Source organism: Culex quinquefasciatus, chromosome 1 (genome assembly GCF_015732765.1).
Source record: "Culex quinquefasciatus strain JHB chromosome 1, VPISU_Cqui_1.0_pri_paternal, whole genome shotgun sequence".
Taxonomy (NCBI): Eukaryota; Metazoa; Arthropoda; class Insecta; order Diptera; family Culicidae; genus Culex; species Culex quinquefasciatus.
In genome coordinates this window covers 96,059,959-96,079,539 of record NC_051861.1, presented here as the reverse complement: position 1 = coordinate 96,079,539, position 19,581 = coordinate 96,059,959, and the positions used below count along the sequence as shown (strand labels likewise).

General features: G+C 38.1%; 1 protein-coding gene across 1 annotated transcript in view; it reads left to right on the top strand.

Moving 5' to 3' along the window:
• The first annotated feature begins 4,287 nt into the window (after positions 1-4,287).
• The window catches only part of LOC6037949 (DDB1- and CUL4-associated factor 10 homolog), a 45,498-nt gene continuing 30,204 nt past the window's right edge, over positions 4,288-19,581 (top strand). The window contains 1 exon segment of the mRNA XM_038266829.1: positions 4,288-5,043. Coding sequence (XP_038122757.1) covers positions 4,856-5,043 — 188 coding nt within the window. The 5' untranslated portion in view covers positions 4,288-4,855.

Sequence of the window (19,581 nt, the reverse complement as noted above, 5' to 3'; positions counted from 1 at the left end):
TCGTTCCCGTGGCCGTGCTCTAGGCCGTGTCCTTTTCCGGACTCCTGCCCGTGCTTCTGGCGGTTTTCGTGTGACTTGCCGTGTAGGTGCCTGTTCCTGGCCATTCCCGTGGCCGTGTCCTTGCCGTGTTCCTGGTCGTGTTTGTGTCCATGCGAAACGGAACAACCGGAACAAAATTATAACTTTAAATGCTAAGTCCCGGAACTGACACCTGTCAAAAAAATTCATTCGGTTGTTTACCTTTGAGGTTAAGTTCCACGCTTTTCTCCTTTATACAGATTTTTCAGCTCAGGCCCGAAACCTCGGTATTCAAAAGACCTTTCCAATGCGTCCAAAACATTGAAGATCTGACAACCCTATCAAAAGCCATAAGCACTTCAGAGTTATTTATGCACTTTTTGGAGGCCGGATCTCAGATATTTTGATGAAAATGCTGTCCGGATCTCTCATGTGACCTATCGCAGGATGGGTATTCCAAAGACCTTTCTAACGCGTCCAAAACATTGAAGATCTGACAACCCTCTCAAAAGTTATAAGCACTTAAGTGTTATTTACGCACTTTTTGCTTTTTGGATAGCACCCTTTAAATGTGAGGAAGGCACCAACCACCTAATGTAAGTTATGCACTTCGGAAGAAACCGGTCAAGAAAAATTTCAAATGGGCAGCGGCGGCAGCGAAAGCAAGCCAGAGAGGGTGAAGAAAAGCCCCAAGAAATCGTTCCCTCTCCTTTGTTCTGCTGTTCGTAAAGCCATTTCTTGACCCTTTTCCTTCCGATCAGCGTACTATCCTTAAGGGTGGATTAAGTATCGTTTTTTGCGTGAATTCACTCAAATTTGACAGATGCCCCATTTACTCATTTCTGAGTAAAGTAAACAAAAGTACCAATCGAAGCACGAGAACTGTCAAACGGAGGTACCAATCGACCAGAAGAAATTTCAGTTGGTGTTTAATCGATGGGAAGTATTGTAATTTGGGTGATTTATATTTCATTCGAAAAAGTGCAAAACACAAATTGAAAAAAGAAATAAATTTTCTTTTTCAATTTAAATTTTGATTTGATTCGTAAATTCATTATGTCGTTGCGTGTTAATGCCGCTCAAAAATCGATGCCAACATTTCAAAAAGCATCATGTACAAACCATGCGTTTTGAGAAAAAAGCATTTGAATGTTGAGCATCCATTTTCAATTCTCATTTTAATATAAAAGCAAAATAAGATGTTGTAATGATAACAAACGATGAAAAACGTTGCTTTTGTTGATACTTGATCATCCATATTCAATAAAACATTATTTCCGTAATTTTATTTGAGAAAAACAAACATAACTTCTTTTAAAATCACCAACGTCGGTATCACCCTGCTGTCACTGAGGGGGGCGCTTTGTTATGATTCGTTTTTCTTCGCCGAATGTATATTGCGCTTTTTTCATGTTGCTTTTTTTTCGTCACGAGGTTTATGTAGCCTTTTGTTTGACAGGTTGACAGGGCTATATAAACAGGGACTGCTGATGGCAGAGATTTTGTTTATGTTACTTTATTTAAAATCATGATTAAACAGACTTTACTGAAGTAACTTTTGCTCATTTTTGTTGGAGAGGTAGCTTATTAGAAGTACTTTCAGAATATACAATAACCCAGAAAGTGTCAAAATGTACATGATGCCTTTTGAAATGTTACCGTCGAAATGGTTAGTTTCGGGTACTCGTGGGATTTTTTTTAAATTTTTGCAAACGCAACATCTTATTTTAGATTTATACCAACCATAAACTATGTTTAAACTAAGTTTAAACTCAGTTTGTTTTGGTTCAATTGACTGATCAAAAGAGATTCTGAAAAAAATCAGGCAGGTACTTTGACAATTCCGTAGTAACAATTCAATAGGGCGAATCTGCGTTTGTAAACAAGCAGTCTATCCTCCTCTTACTTGACGTAAACTGTCACTTGAGTAATAGAGATAGACTGCTTGTTTACAAACGCAGATTCGCCCTATTGAACTGTTAAGGCTAGTATGCAGATCGGAAGGAAAGGGGTCAAGAAACAGATTTACGAACAGCAGAACAAAGGAGAGGGAGCGATTTCTTGGGGCTTTTTTTCACCCTCTCTGACTTGCTTGCGCTGCTGCTGCTGCCCATTTGATTTTTTTCTTGACCGGTTCCTTCCGAAGTGCGTATACCGCTTTACTACGGAATTGCAGTGCTGCAAGCTATTTTGACTGATGAGCATGTAGTGGTGCCAGTTTCAGTATTTTAAGATGCCCCTTCTCTAATAAGCTTCAGGCTATCAAAGTACTATAGGTACGATTTTGACGAAAACTGAGCGATTTTGGACGTGCGTGCATGCAACGGGTGCGGGACATTTCGCCAAATGTCGTTTCGTGACATGAAACTTTTTGCCAAATAGAGTTATCTAAGCCCGATCTCACGCACACTAGCACGCCATTTGTTTTGCTGGGCGGTACAAAATTTAACCTCAATCTTTTTAGTGTACGTACACGCAATACATGCGCACGTAGATAGCTCTCTCTATAGAGCTTTATGACGTTTCGCGTGCACCCACTAGTGCACCATTTGATTTTGCTGGCCGGACAAAATTTAACCTCAATCTTTTTCGTGTACGTAATGGCAATACATGCGCACATTGATACCTCTATAGAGCTATCTAAGCCCGATCTCACACACACTAGCACACCATTTGTTTTGCTGGCTGGTACAAAATTTAACCTCACTTTTTTTCGTGTACGTACACGCAATACATGCGCACGTAGATAACTCTATTGTCAAAAATTGTTAAACAACTATACACGCAAAATCCAGACTACACAGATTTGACACAATTTGCCCATAACCGGAAATAAACAGAATCTGTGTTCAGTCGTTGGTCTGTCAAATATGCGTGATGCACGATCGATCTGAAATCAAAATTCAACGAGAATTAGTTTGAAAATCAACGAGATGAGTTTGAATTAGTTTGAAAATCAATCCAGCTTTTTAAGCGAAGATGGCGTTCGAATGTTGAACGTCCGAAATGTCAAAATCGCGCAGTAGCACCAACATTAGAAAAAAAATGCGGCTGTCATACAATGGCACACTTTTTTCGTAATGTTGGTACCACTGCGTGATTTTGACATTTCGGGCGTTCACCATTCGAACACCATTTTCGCTTAAAAAGCTGGATTGTACCTGGCCTTGCGGTGACAGTTTCTGGTTCCATGACCCAGCTGCAAGCAGTTCTTGCAATCTCAATCTCACGTTCGGTCGCTTGTTTCGGTAGGCCACCGCCCGGATGTGAAATGCTTCTAAGCGCTTGGTTTCACTCAGCTGCTTACGGTTAGTGTACCCCTTGGGGATCGTAACAATGTACGGGGTTTCCTCTGAGGAGGTGAACTCTCATTTTCTCTTGATGACGTGCACCTTCACAGCATCCAGGTTGTACGGTTCTTTGAGATTTTTCTTGACGTATTCAGGTGAAGCCGGTGGAAGTTCTCTAACAACGACGCAAAGTTGCCGCTCGCTGCGCTTCGGTATAGAACTCCACTTTGTTCGTACGCAAGTGGGCCCGCGAGGTTTCAAAACGGTCCTTGGAGAGACACAACATTTTGATCCAAAACGGAGTCAGCCTCTCGTAGCTTGTAATCTTTACCGCAAGAGGTGTTGGTTTCTTGGCCACTACATCCGGTGGAACGCCTCCTTTCCCGGCTGGGTAACCATTGTTGTTGTTCTCCACCAGCGGGCTGAACTTGTTATTTATTGCTGAGAAGATTCTCCTCTTGGCCATTTTCGACAACGACTCTCGTACCCATCGGATGATTTTCCACATCCAGCCGAGAGCACTTTGCCGCGCAACAGAAAATTCAACAGCCACCTTCAGTTGTCGAAACCGAATTCTCTACACGATTTTGAAAGGTAAAGCGGTATACGCACTTCGGAAGGAACCGGTCAAGAAAAAAATCAAATGGGTAGCAGCGGCAGCGCAAGCAAGTCAGAGAGGGTGAAGAAAGTCCCCAAGAAATCGCTCCCTCTCCTTTGTTTTGCTGTTCGTGAAGCTATTTCTTGACCCCTTTCCTTCCGATCTGCATACTAGCCTTAAAGCTGATCGTCAAGCTGTATAATTCATAACACAGATCTGTATTATCCAGATTTTGTGTGTACAAGATGCATGCAACAAGCATGGTTCCATACCGTATGAAAAGTTTCGCTAGATAAATATGTTGCGTGTTGCACTCTTGTGTCGCGCAACTTGATTATGTTGCTCCTTTTCGAGCTGTCAAGACATCGCACCAACCGCGAGTGCAAAATCAAAACATCGGCTTCAGAATCGATCAACACTTCAACAAAACAGCATCGCTTTGGGCTTTGGTGCGATAAATTAAAAGTAAATTCAACTAGTTTGCTCAACTCGTGAAGGCGCGTTAATCTTTCGTTACAATCGTTTTTTTTTTTGTAATAAAAGTGTCCATTTGCTGATGATGAACCCGTGATCAGCAAACCGGAATCCAAAAAGTCTTCATTTTTGACGCGTCTGTGCCCTGCCGGGGAGGAAAGGAAAAGGTTCAGCGTGGCGGAGACAAGCAGGAAGAAAAAGTGACGGCTCTGTCAAAAAAGTCAATAAAAATTTTCCTCCCAACCAGAAGGAGGTTCAGGAGTGTTGATCAATTTCTAAGTTGTTTCCAGCAAATTTGCAGTGTGAAATTTGCAGCCAAAGGAAAAAACGGTCTCTCTCCGTTCATGCAGGAAGTGTAGTGGTGGCCGGGGTGATTGCAAACCGCGCAAAACAGTGAACGAATTACACGCAAGAGTAAACCCTCCCTCGCCCCGGAGAGAGAAAGTCGAACGGGGAAAACAGGCGAGCGAGCAAAATGACGCTGCACCCGTGGTTGCGGCGCCGCGAAAGTGGCCTCCCGGTGCGGTTTGGCGACGGGGACGCCGTCCACCGGGCCATCTACTGCTCGCTGGAGCCCAAGAAGAGCTGGAACGACCAGCCGAACGCGTGCAACACCTGCGAGTACTATGGCGGAGCGTACAATCTCGAGTTCTCGCCGGATGGGTGAGTTTTGCCTAACCGGGGGGGAAAGGAGGAACAAGCAAAGTGGAATGGGGCTATAATGGATTCTAAATGAGTCGAATTCGAAGATTTAGAACACATTTATTTATTAGATGAAATGTGCGTAGTCTAAGTATTGGTCTTAGTCATTATACTAGAATCATTCTACATATTGGAACCGTGCCTTTACACAACCGGACTTGGACTGACTGACTTGACTGACTGACTCGATCCGCAATACAAATTTTAACTACTACTGTTACTACTTTTAGAGACTTATTTGGACAACTCTCTTGCTTTTTAAACTTTCTTTATTTATTTAGATTTTTTTTTTTCATTTATGTAAATACATTCATTTGATTTAAATATTATTGAGTGTCCAATAACAATCGGTGATTTCTCAAACAATAAATCTCTTGCCCTTTTGCTCTTTTAAAGTTGCTAACAAAGTGCCAAAAATCGTAAACTAGAACACGAACATAATTTCTTTCACCAACAGAAGGAGTTTTTTTTTTTGGATGCAACAATATGATTAAATTTGTAATATTCACAACGATAAAGCTTATTTTTCTGAGTACCGTAAACCGGGGTGACTTTGATAGGATTTCAATTTGTTTTTAGCATATTTTCCAACATGTGAGGTTTTTCTCAAGATTATTATTTTTAAAACATGTACTGGGGTAGACTACACAAAGTCCATGCACTATTTCGGAATAAAAGTTTTTTCAATAATGTTTAAAAAAATAGTAACGTTAAAAATTCTTAGTTTTAATTCCGGGGTGACTTTGATAGTCATAGTTTTTCTTGTTAAAATCATATTTAAGATGTTCAAACTTTATTTGTACCCTAAATGTACCATCACTGATATAGTTTTTAAGAAAAAAAAAAAACAATGTTTATATTTAGTTAACTAAGTGTATAAGCTTTTAAGCAAAATACAAATAAATTTAAGGTAAAATTGCTAAAAAGTCGAAATTTCGCCTAAAATTTGTTAAAACTGGTTTTGTTTATAAAATTATCGATTTATTTTGCATTTTTCACAGAATTTGAAGCACGAATCACAAGTTTTCACATTTTAGATGAAATTTATTTTACTGAAATTGCTTATAAATTTGGAGATTTTTTTTAAATGGTGTTTCAAAAACACATATTATTTATTATTTACAAATTTATTTAACCTTCTCCTAGTGGAAAATTGTCCAAAGAATCCGAAAATGCATTCCGTTTTCCGATTAAAAATCATGTTCATTGAGAAAATCATGACACTTTGAGAAGTTTAAAATAATGACTTTCATCAACATTTTCTTAACTATAGTTAACTAACTACTTAAACTTGTTAAAATTTTATAAACAGTTCTTCTTGAGATACTTTGAACACTTCTCTACCACGGTCAGTATGTTTCTAAACCGTTCCTTACGTATTTTAATTGTACTCTTCATTTTGCGGAAAAATCGCAAACCTATCAAAGTCACCCCGGCTATCAAAGTCACCCCGTTTTACGGTACAATGAACCGCAATGGTTATGACCCTTTGTACTACCGCAAAGGATTTTAAATGGATTTTTAAATCAATTTTCAAAAATTAACTTCGTGGCCCTTTTCGACATACAGTTATCTTGCAACTTATCAGCGGCTGCTACTATCATCCCCCCTCAACAGAGCATAGCCACAAAATTTGCCACAGAACTCGCAACTCGGCCGCTATACCCTCTGATGTTTTGGTGCAGGAATCATCAAATGATAGTTTTTTCTATCACTCATTTACAACACTAGCATTTCCCTAACATTTTTACGTACCTAAAATGCAAACAAATTACCCTTAAAATGCACTTCAACTACCTTAAGGTTGGTCGATACTGCGACAGTTAATCGACAATTGAATTCAATACCTAACTAAATAAAAAGGTTCTACGCCGATCATTTCTACGATATAAATAACTACTTTGATTTTTTTGAGAAATTTTCAGCAAATTTGCTAATAAGTAATTATTCTCAGGCTTAACGGTACACATCAACCGGAGTATTTTGCACTACGATTTGTGTAACAGATATTTTGGAATCTTCAAAACAGCGGAAACCATCGACATATTTTTTCATTCATCCCCTTAAGTACTGTTTACTGAATAATTTACAACAAAGTTTTACTTTTTTGCAATCAGGTTGTGAAACACGGAAAAGGGTCACGAAAAGAGTTTTTTTAACCTTCCCTTGGTAGGGGAAATATACCCTTTCCAATCAAACACCTATCTTCGTCATATGAAGAGAAGAGTTTGATGCTCGATTAAAGCTCCAAAAATACTATTTAGGCTATAAACTTACCAGCAACAGCGCCGCCACGAGTAAGCACGCAAATGTATGCCACTTACTGGCCAAAAAGATCAAATTTAATGCACTTTTGATTTTGTTGGCACACATATGCATATATCATATGTTTTGAAAAAGTTACTTTTTACGTTTCTCTTTGTTTCGTCGTCCGTGTCTGTCGCGGGTGACCATGAACGGCCATGATCGATGACGACCAACTTTTTCAAAACATTTTTTGGCGTAAAATCGCGATAACTCGTGATGTTTATAAGCAAACCCCTTATGTCTATATATCAAAATTTTTGTAATTGTCTGCTCTACAACTTTGTAGAACATTGTTACACTCTAAAAAATAATCCTGGAAAATTAGAAAAAACACGAAATTTTAAAATGAAAAATTTTGTTCTAAACGAAAAAATGACCCTTCTGGGTCAATGTAGATTCGAAAAGTACATTAAATTTCCCATAAAATGACATGTTCCATGTTTTTACAGTCAAGTAACGGAAAATGGGAGAATTTTTAAAACTTTTTTAGTGTTTTTTTCGATGAAAAATACGTTTTTCGGAATTCTGAGTACGCCATCAAATCGGGCGTCTTATTTTTACATAATTGTCCCTTTGACACCAAATTTCTATCTCATCACCGTTTCAGGCTGCAAATTATTGAAAAACACCTCTTTTTTCGTATGCTCAAAAATGGAAGGGGTCGTAGGGACGTAAAATTTTTTCGGTGTCGTAAATTTGACGTTTTCTCCGATTTTTTTTTTATCAAGTTATTTCTCACATCTTTTGGCCAATTTTTACAAAATTCCACGGTGGTTTCAGATTTGCAAGATAATCTTCATGTGGCTGAAGACAAAAGTGAATCTCTCCGTGAACTTTTTCGTATGGTGGAACGGAGAAGATTCCCTTCCGGCAAAGCCAGAAGCTGTTTGCAACCTGCGGAGCCTTTCCATTCACTTAAACAGCCCCTAAATGGAAGCAGAATCTATTCGATTTGGTTCGTCGACGGAAAACTATCAAGAACCTAGAGGAGGTGACGATCGTCACGCCGTCAGGCTGTGTTCAATTCCGGTTGCAGGAAAATGAAGATTGAAGCTGCCTATTTAAAATATCCAGATTTTGGTGAGATCTTTCCATATTTTTTTTGCTGATTTTTTTTCATACATACCATACCAATATAAATCATATACTATTGATTAAATGAAATATCCTTCCTACCCCTTCTCCATCTTCCATTTTCTCAATCCCCATTTCTCCATTTCCACGAACCCCCCTTTAAATATAATTATTTGCCAAATTTACACTTACACACCCAACCACAACTATTTCGGAGCGTTTGGTACGGTATGTCCACGCATCCTTCCTCCCCTGTAGATTCTGTGAAATGTGATCCGTTCACAGAATCCTCTTTGCGGTAAACACAACGCAGTAGGGCTGGCCGCTTTAATTTTTGCAATTCATTTTCGGGTGTTCTCGGATGTACTGCAATTATTAATATTGTCAAGAAAAGTGCTTGGGGCGTAATCTAATCACAAGACTTTTCAGCATGCTTTCATCGGACTGGCTGCGTTTGTGTTAGATTAGATTTTCAAAAATGGAAGGGGTCGTACCGCCCCTCCGTCACGAGATATCAAAAAACGGACCTCGGATTCGTGATCAGGGACAAAAGTTACTCCTTAGGACAAAGTTTCACGCAAATCGAAGAGGGGTCGGGGCAACTGCTGTGTGAGTTGACGGAGAATTACCCGCACTTTTGAAAAAAAATATTTTTGAAAGGCTGAGAAAATTCTCTATATTTTGCTTTTTGAACTTTGTTGATACGACATGCTAGAGCCTTGAAATTTTCTGACATTAAACTTATAGTATAAATACACATTCTACAAAACAAATAAATCTCAGACGACCCCCTAGTTATTTTAAAGGTTTTGGATTCCTTTTCGACCCCAATCTTTAAAAATTCGTCAAAAATCCAGTTTTTCCGCTTCTTTTAGTCACAAATAAAAGTTTAGGACGTCCCATTTCCGAAACCGACTTGGAAAATCGGATTTGGTGACTGTGGCCACCGGGAATCAGCTACAACCGAAAAAAGACCTTTTTGAGACCCCAACTTTGACGACCTGTATCTCCGGCAAATTTCAACCAGTCAGGATGCTCCGGGTTGCATTCGACAGGACCACAAATATTACCATCAGGGGCAGGTGACCTACCGGTTCCGGAAATCCGGAACATCCGAATAGTTCATGTTTTACTATTTTTCACATATATGTGATACCAATACTCTCATGATAGTTGAAATAGATCCATAAAACTTACTAAAATACAATACACGATTGCCAGAACCCAGGGTGGCCACCTCGGGAAAAAACCGGGAAAACCGGGAAAAACTCGGGAATTCGACTGACAAACCGGGAAAATATTTTAAGTTTATTTAAATTTTGACAAAAGTACCACGAGCGGTCTCAGGGGGGCCAGAAAAAAACCCCTCAAACGAAATATTTAAGAGAAAAAAAAAATAAATTGATTTGAAGCAAAAGCTAACAACCATATTTAAGGTGCAGTGAATTACGGGCGAATTATTTTTGACCAATCAGAAAATGTTTAAAAAAATAATTTGAATGATAAACCTATAATTTGCATTCGTTAAGAAATTTTAAGAATTTAAAATAAAGTGCACCGCTTTAGAGTTTTTTCTTTTTGTTTTTTTCTACGAATATTTGTTTCAAATTTGTAAATTGTGCCAAAAATATTCAAAAATATTTGAATGATAAACCTATAATTTGCATTCGTTAAGAAATTTTAAGAATTTAAAATAAAGGGCACCGTTTTAGAGTTTTTCTTTTGTTTTTCTACGAATATTTGTTTCAAATTTGTAAATTGTGCCATTTAATTTAAAACATTCAAATATTTGTAAAAATAATCATATGTTTCATAATTTGGATATTGTTAATTTGACCTTTGTTTGCTAAAATATTAGTTGTGCATAAAATTTAAATCAGGATTTTTTTTTAATTTAATGATCAAGATTTGTCCTTCAAAGAAAGCAGTAAAGAATTTTCTCAACCATTCGATTTTTAAAGCTAAAATAGAATGATTTTTTAATGAAAATAGCTACAACTTCTAAAAAATACTATTAAATAGCATGTTTAAATCTGAAATCAAAACTATTTTTGAAAATTTTTCAAATGTATATTTTGGGCAGTTTAAAAAATCTCTGTTCCAAAAACAATTCGTCGGTCTCCATAAATTTATACAAAATTATTATTATTAAATATGGAAGAAAAAATAATAGAAAAAATAAAAAAAAGTCAATGAATATTTAATTAAAAGAAAGAATATCTCCAAAATGCTTGGCATTTTCAGCAGATAGTTTAAGAAATACAGAAAAACATTTTATTTTGAAGCTTTACTAAGAAAACTGATTTGAAGAAACGTACATGGACGTTGAGTAAAAAAACAAAAAAATAAAATATAACAAAAAAATTAAAGAACAAGCCATAGTCTCAACATTTGAATGCAAAAAGTGTTTAAAAATGCATTTTACACTAGTTCAGTTGTTTTGCAATTATTAGTCTTCAAAAAATGTACGGAAAAAACTTTTTGCGATATTAAAGACCGAAATTAAAAAAAAAATCAAAAGATTATTAAATCAACCCAAACATGCTTAAAAATGATTCCAAACGCAGGGGAATGTATTTTAAATAGATTTCAGCTGATTGCACTCAATTTTCGATTGAAATTTAGATTTTCTATGAAAAGAAATTTTTTTTGCCCCCTGATTTTTCGGGGCAACTTTGAAGGAAGGGACAAAAACTTTAAATAAAATTTGTACCAGCCTTATGTGTTGTTGAAAAAATCGCAGCTCGATCATTTTTTATGATTTTTTACCATTTTGTGTTTTGGGTATTTCAGACAGTTTTTCTAAATTAAAATTATTTTCGAAAATTTATTCCATCAATCAACTTACCGAAGATACTTAATCGATAAAAAAAAGTGTCAAGATACCGTTTTTTATATTTGTATGGAACTTTCCTGCACTGCTGCCAAAGTGTATACATTTTTGTTTGGACTAATGATTCAAAAAGACTTTTTGGTTAAAAAGAAAGTACTCACCAAAAAATAATAATTAATTCACAGAAATTAATAATTATTGGAATAATCGTTCTTCTTGAATACACAAAACCTTTTTTCAAAGAAACTTTACGAGCATTTATATAAATGTTGATAACAATGTATTTTTGCAAATCTTTTCTACAAAATTAATAAATTGTAAATGCCATTTCCTGCTTTCTAATAATAATTAATGTTATTCTAAAAAATAAAAAAGTTTTTTTTTTATTTTCAGTTTGTAAAATCTATAGAGCATGATGATGAAAAATCCCAATCATTAGAAAAATTAGAGGTTTGGATTGGAAACAGATAAAAACGGCTTCGTTTTCAACTTACTTACTTTGTACTCAAGATATTTGAAAGCTTTCTTGAGGAACTCAAACTTTGAACCAAATTTATGCGTTCCAAAAGTATGTTGATACCAACGTTAGCCTAAAAAAAACATTGTAATTTGGTTTAAAAACATTCCGGAAAATTCCTTCCGGTCTCGGGAGAAAACCGGGAAATTGAAAATCGAAATCTGGTGGCCACCCTGCCAGAACCCCTCTGGAGTGTAAATGGCCACTTCCGGGTAACCTGGAACCGGTTCCCGGGTACCCGATGAACGGCCAACTTGACTTTTTTTTGGTGAAAACCCATCATGTTGCTCATAAAACTCCATGAAATTGAAAGATATGTCCATCTTTGGTATGCCGTTGTTCGCTGAGCCATCCTGGCCGATCTGGAACTGGTTATCGGTGGCCTTTTGGGGACACTTCCGGAATATGAAAGTAACCCTACCATCCGAATTTCATGAAGTTTGATACGTCGGAACATAGGGTTTCTCTCATATTCCGAAAGTGTCCCCAAGTGGCCACCGGTAACCGGTTCCAGATTGGCCAGGATGGCTCAGCGAACAACGGAATGCTAAAGTTGGACATATCTTTCAATTTCATGGAGTATACTATACATGCAGATGGGTCTAAGAGGTCAAATTAATACTTTCATTTTTTGAGTGATTTTATAGCCTTTCCTCAGTGAGGTGAGGAACGCAGAACAGTAAAAAATGAACTTTTCGGATGTTCCGGATTTCTGGAACCGTAATTTTTTAATAGGGGAAATAAACCCATGTTAAGCCTAATAAGCGGTCGTGTTTGAATGATGCTGGATAATCTGGAGTGTTCCTTGAAATATACTTAAACCAAGTACACCAACGAGTAGAGCAACTTTTTGTGAACATATCTGGTTATTTTCACTTTTACTAAAAGTTATTCTATTCCTTTTACAAGCATTTGATAAAAATATTTCCAAAATGAATTCTAATCAAACGAGTGCATTGGACCACGCCCATTTTCCTATTTTCAGCTTAGTTCTTTTTTCTTCCAGCGCTCTGCTTAGTGCTGCCAAAATTGATGAAATTTTAAGCGAACACTCACGAAAAGTAGCATTTATAGAGATAATTTCCTGGCATCTCTGGCTCACACCAACGGGCGCTGCTAGCTGTGTTGGTAGCCACCCTTTGTGCTTTATTTGCTTTCGCTTCCCTCTCGGTTTTCTTCAGCCTTCGATTGGAATGGGTCGTCAAAATTGAAACGTCAAAAGACTTGGCGCGTATGTTTTTTTGATGGCGCTTGCTAATTATTTACATGTTTCGGGATTATATTTCAAGTGAGTGATCAACTAATGTGTAAAAAAACTTGTTGCCAAAAGCTGGGGGCAGTTTTGTATCGAAATTGCCGTGAAAAAATAAGCGAAAGTGAAAAGTTGACTTTGGCGATATTTATTGAGCGTTTGAGGGTTTCTCGCGTGTGTCACTGTGTGTGCCAACAAAATCAAAAGTGCATTAAATTTGATCTTTTTGGCCAGTAAGTAGCATACTTTTGCGTGTTTACTCGAGGCGGCGCTGTTGCTGGTAAGTTTATAGCCTAAATAGTATTTTTGGAGCTTTAATCGAGCATTATATGCATATGCTTTCCACAAGGAATGCAAAAATGTTTTCAAATTAATTCAAAATGTTGCATGTCATGAGATGTCAAAGCTAATGTGTATTTTAACAAACTAAGCTTTTTTTGGATTGTGAAAATGACTCCTGAACCAGCCTTATTGTATAGAAGTTAAGTCTTATTTGCATGAAAATTTCACTTAAAAAAATCAAATATTAAATCATTGCCGTCAAGATATCGATGCCTCTATGATCTCTCGTTCTAAGCTTGCATCGAAACATCTATCTAAACCATGTATGGGTTCGCCCACCCAACCATGCACAACAATAAAAGCATCGCCGACCAGCTTTTCTTCTGCACTTGTTTATGCTGCAAAACAACCATTACTAAAACAAGTTGCAATATCCACCGCATATGCATCGCAAACCTCTTTGCAATAAAGTAATTCAGCAATGCATACGCTAATTAATCTCTTCGTTCACACCGTCTCGAGACCAAACAAGGAGGAAAAACATTTTCCCCCCTCGAGGTTCAGAAAATACCATAACGTCCAGCGCCATGTGGTACCAAGGGACACGTATAGACATACCAGGTACCGGTCGATCTTGAAACCGATTCCAAACGAGTGTCACGACGCGTGGCCGTCACTCGGTTCGATTTGCACCTCTGTGAAGTTCAAGTTGAAGATTAAAGGTGCGGTGGTAGGTAGTGTTTGAAAAAGGTTTACTAAGATTTACAGATTTCGTTTCAGAGTGTAAACGTTGACGACGACGATGTGTCGCCACGGAACATAGAAAGTTTCAACGCAAAGTTCAACTGGCAGGCGGTAGCTAGAGCCCAGCTTGCTTGGGTTGAGTCACGGTGACGTGGTAGAACGCCCAAGCCCAAACAAGTCTCGTTACACTGGTCAGCTGAACGGCCGCCGGTTGTCTGAGGTGTTGTTTTGCGTTGAAATGACTTAATTGGCTGCGGCGCGATCCGGCCCGCTGGAGCCCAATCACTTTGCGGGGCGTTGTGGTGCGTAATTAGCATCCTCCACCGCTGCGGCGGAGTTGTAACAGACCTTCGGAAGAAATGATCGTCGTGGCGCTCAAGTTCAAGTTCTTTGCGGGTACTGACCGCGCGCGAACGCGTCAGAAACAGTAAATATGCGCGCCTGCCGATCGATGGCGTGGTGAAGAAAGAAGTTTTCGGGGAATTTTCGGTTCGGTAATCATGAGCTGGCAAATTTGTATTTTTTTCACGAGCCCAGGACCAGGTTGTTGAATCCTGCTCGCTGCGGAAATCTCACTTTGTTGTGGATTCCCTCTCTCGCGAAACCAGTTTCTCTGGAGCAAATGCAGAGGATTGTACACAAAAAAATTGAGCTGGTCGTGGTCTGCAGTCACCAGTACGAGCCTGTTGCCGGCATGGTAACAAATTTGTCTTTTCAAAGAGCTTGCCCTCCGGGGTTGAGCTTCAAGTTGATCGACACTCACGAACGCGAAACCATTTATTTGGTTTTGTTATCTAGATGTTCTGCAGCTTTAACAAAAGAGTACATTTTATATTGGGATACTTTTAAAGCTATTGTACGTATGTTTTTTTTAACCCTGACATCCTCTTAACACTGGAACGCCCAACGCATGTCCAACTTACACGGACGCCCAAGCCTCCCAAAAAAGGTGGAACGGTAACTTCAACTCGCTGGTTCTCAGGCATTACTCAACCAAACGGGACGATTCTTGTTTCCAGTGATTTGTAAGAATGTCTAGATGATCCTAAAATTTTGCAGAACTTGATTTGAACAAATCTGTAATTTCTGCGACCGAAAACTTCGTTCCACCTTTTTTAAAACGACTGCCTCCTTGGAATTTTTGGCGAATTATCTTTTACACGCGTAAAAAAAAGGTGGAACGATGTTTTTGATCGCAAAAATTACAGATTTGATCAAATTAAGTTCTGCAAAGTTCTAGAATCATCTAGACATCCTAAAAAATCACTGGAAAGAAGAATCATCTTGATTGGTTGAGTTAGGCCCGAGAACCATTGAGTTGAAGTTACCGTTCCAACTTTTTTGGAGCCTTGGGCGTTGGAATGTTAATTGACTTTAAATGTATCGGGTTACTTGTTAGACAATGGCTTCAGAAATTCTGGTAAAATCACGTTTTTTTAAGCTTGTGGTCATCTATTACGAATGCCACAAAGCATTTTTGGTAGGCAGGCTGGAACTAGCACAACTGGTGATCGATTTTCTTCCTGATTAGATTGTTTAGTAACAGAGGCGACGCGTGGCCAAAATGTTTACCCGTTCAAACAATCTTTTCTTTAATTTTCAAGTTTTATAGATCAATTATATTTAAAAAAATATCTTTTATACATAGTAAAGAGAAACTCGATGATGTTAGCAATATAGTTGTGAGAATTGTTGATCACATGATTTTTATTGAAATAGTAACTTTTTCAAATTACAGCAATGATCATTCTTTAATAACTAAATCAAAACTTGAGGCGTAATCCAATCACATGTTTTTCCCTGGAGTATTCTTTAGAATGACTTATCTTATGTTCCATTAGATTAGACTAGAGCAAAAATTATTCATTATTTTCAAATCTCACTAAGCAAACATTCCGGATGTTGACCACTCTAATCCTGAAATCACTTGCTCTAGTTTCCTCACCAAAACAATTAGGCCATAAAAAATTGTATTTTACGTTTCTCTTCAAAATTTCCCTAAAAAACAAGAAGGAAAAAAAATATCGATGAAAATTAAATTTTTCATTTAACAAAAACTCGTGCAATCGATTGAACGTTTAACCTTTATTTTTGCATTGATTTACAAAATGGGCTTTTTAAGCATATAACAAATTTTGAATTGATAGCCTCAAATAAAAAATAATTCCCATAGTTAAGTATAAAAAATCTGAGATTTTAAGTTTTTTTTACTGCATTTCCCAGCTCCCTTCGTGTACGCACGAGAGCATGCAGCTAGTGCTCAATGCTCCCTCGTTTTTTTCGATTTTTTTCGCCGTAATTGATTGTGGTTACCCGCGAGTTTGCTTCTCCAGCATGCCAAAGGCCGGCCGTGGCCGTGGCAGTTCGAGTGCGGCCTCGAAAAACCCGTGAAGTTCGTCTACCGGCCGTGTGCAAAAAGGTAAACAAACCAACGCCGTGTCGGCCGCCATCGCGCAGGGGAGCGTGAGCGCAGATGGAATCGACAAAAAGTTACTACATCCCGGATATGTCCCAAGATCACCAGTGCGAACCCGTTCCGGTACTTCCGGTGCCACGACCAGTGGCACATCAACATCCGCCAACATCCCCATCAGGAACGAATTCCAGATGCTGAGCGACGACGAAGAAAATAACAACTCTGACGGTAGCAGCAATACCGACGACGACGACGACGACGATGATGGTCGTGCACGGAAAAAAGTGCCGACGTCAAAAAAGAACAACTCTCCAGTGAAACGTAGACCACCTCCAATTTTTGTTTTGGACACGTTAGCGGACGATGTTGACGAGTTGCTGGAAGGCCTCGGATATTGTCTGAAAATCGGTAAGTCGGCAGTGCAAGTGATCACACTGACCAAAAAGAATTTCGACCTGGTGTTTGAAGAATTGAAGCGTAGCAACTTCAACTTCTACACATTCAACCCCGAGAAGCCCCCTGTTAAGGTCGTCTTGCAGGGTTATCAAGACCGTCCGATCTCCGACCTGAAGGGTAACCTTTCGGACGCCGTCAAGATCCAAGACCTGCGGCGGACTAAAACGTTGGACGGTTTTTGGGTAAACTGACGGTTTTACACCAAGAACCCGACGGACGTAGCGCAATGCCACCGTTGCCAGAAATTCGGCCACGGCTCGCGGAACTGCAACCTCCGGCCCCGCTGCGTGAAGTGCGGTGAGTCACACCTTTCGGAGGCGTGCGCACTGCCCAAAAGGCGGACTTGGGGGACAAGGCAGAACAAACCAAGCCGCGCGTAAAGTGTGCGAACTGTGACGGCAACCATACCGGCAATTACCGCGGATGCATCGCGCGCAAGGCCTACCTCGAGGAGCAGGAAAAGAGGAAGAAGAAAGCGTCCCACCCTCCTCAGTGAAGTACGAGCGCAGCCGTTCCTGCAGCTGGACAGCGTACGGTTCCAGCGGAAAACTCAGCGTTCCCTCCTGGTTGGGGGCGTTCGTTCGCCAGCGTGGTCGCTGCCGGTAGCGGCAGTACGGCCCAGCAAGAAGTCACCGGGAAGATCTCTTCACCCTGCCGGAGTTCTTTGCTCTCGCGGGGAGATGATGACGCGGTTTCGGAGCTGCCGGAACAAGGCAGAACAATTCCTGGCCCTTGGGGAACTGATGATCAAACACATCTACAAAGGATAAATTACCTGTGATCTAGATATAAGCTTTCTCTTCCTCTATCCCCTTTCCTTTGCAATTTCTGTAAGTTTTTATAGTTTTTCTTACTCTTGCTAGTGCCTTAGTTAAAGAAATAATTGTTCCTAAATGGATTATGATGCAACACACAGCTGTAAGGAACTCCAAAACTCTGTTATGCACTTCAAAATAACTCATTGTATCTTGATTATTCACCAATAAAACCGAATTGAATTGAATTACTGCATTTCATATCTAATATACCTAAATCCATAAAATAAAATAAAAAATATCGCTTTATATAATTTTTCAGAAAAAAATAAAACGATCAAAACTCAAGAACTCAAACCAAGTAGACATTATTACGACAGCTTATTTAAGCTTTATTTTGATTTTTGTTTTTGTACACATAAAATTTAAAGGAAATTATTGTATGCTTGGTAGGTTCTATTTTCTTCCAAATTATTTTGCAAATCTGTCGATGAACTTGCTTGCTCACTTTTAACAGAGCTATTTATTACTTTATTTCAGTTAAAAACGCTTTTTGGAAGCAACATGCCGTTTTATTAATGATAACAATTAAAAAAGTTTTACAAAAATACAGGGCTGCGGAGTCGGGTCATATTTCAAACGACTCCGACTCCGGCTTTCTCAAATTAGCCGACTCCGACTCCGACTCCGGCTCCGGCTTTCAACAAATGGTTGGCTCCGACTCCGACTCCGACTCCGGCCTACCAACTCTAGCCGACTCCGACTCCGACTCCAGCTTTCAACAAATGGTTGGCTCCGACTCCGACTCCGACTCCACATATTTTTAAATGTTTCAAAAGTTAGTTAACTATTATTAGTTAATTATTTTTAAAACATTGATAAATAGGATTATTTAAATACTCTCTAAGCGTCATGTTTTTCTCAAGAAAAATAAGTTAAGTAAAAGTAAAATAAAGTGAATAAACGAAAAAAAAGTTTCTAGGTCACAAGTTTTATACGTTATGGAAACAGAAATCAAAAAATATCTTCAGTTTTAGAGGCATTTTGAGAAGAACAGTTTTGTAAGTAAAATATTTGCAAATATTTTTTTCAATGCTAATAAATTTAAATATTAAATTGTTATTTTTGAATGAATAACTAAAAGAAACCTGGCCTTAATGATCTATTGAACATTAAAATTCAATTTGCTCACTTTCAGGCTGACATTTGTAAGAAGCACAGTGACAGGCACCTTGTTTTTAAATGACAATTTTAAACGAAACATTTTTTTTGTTTTTTTTTTTTAAGACGTACATGGACATCACGCCATGGCTAAAGGAGATTATTATTGCAAATCAATGTATCTAAACAATTTCTTCGTGGAAAGGACGCTTAAGATGTCCTTTTCAAATATCTGTGACATGGAAAATATTTTAAACCTGAAATTTTTTAATTTATTTTAATTTTAAAATTTTATATACTTTAAAAAGGAAGCGCGCGATACTTCGTGAATCTTCACCTAAAACGAAGCTTTATGAATGATCTTGCGCCTCCATCAAAATATATGAAAAAAACTTAAAATCCACAAGTTACATATTTTCTAGGTCACAAATATTTTATTTTTTTTATGTACATTGATATGCAATGATTATCACCGTGGGACAAACAGTATGAGAAAATTCGTACAAGTTGATATTATTTTGATTTTGTTTTTTTTTTATAATATTTGAAAAATAAATTTAAATCCTATATTTTGTTCTACACATTTTTTTATTAGTTCATTTTTGTAATGAATTCTTGAGATTTGTTCAACGATAATTTTCAACGATATCAAAATAGTTTACCTAAAATCAACATCAACAATCAATGATTATTTCAAAATTT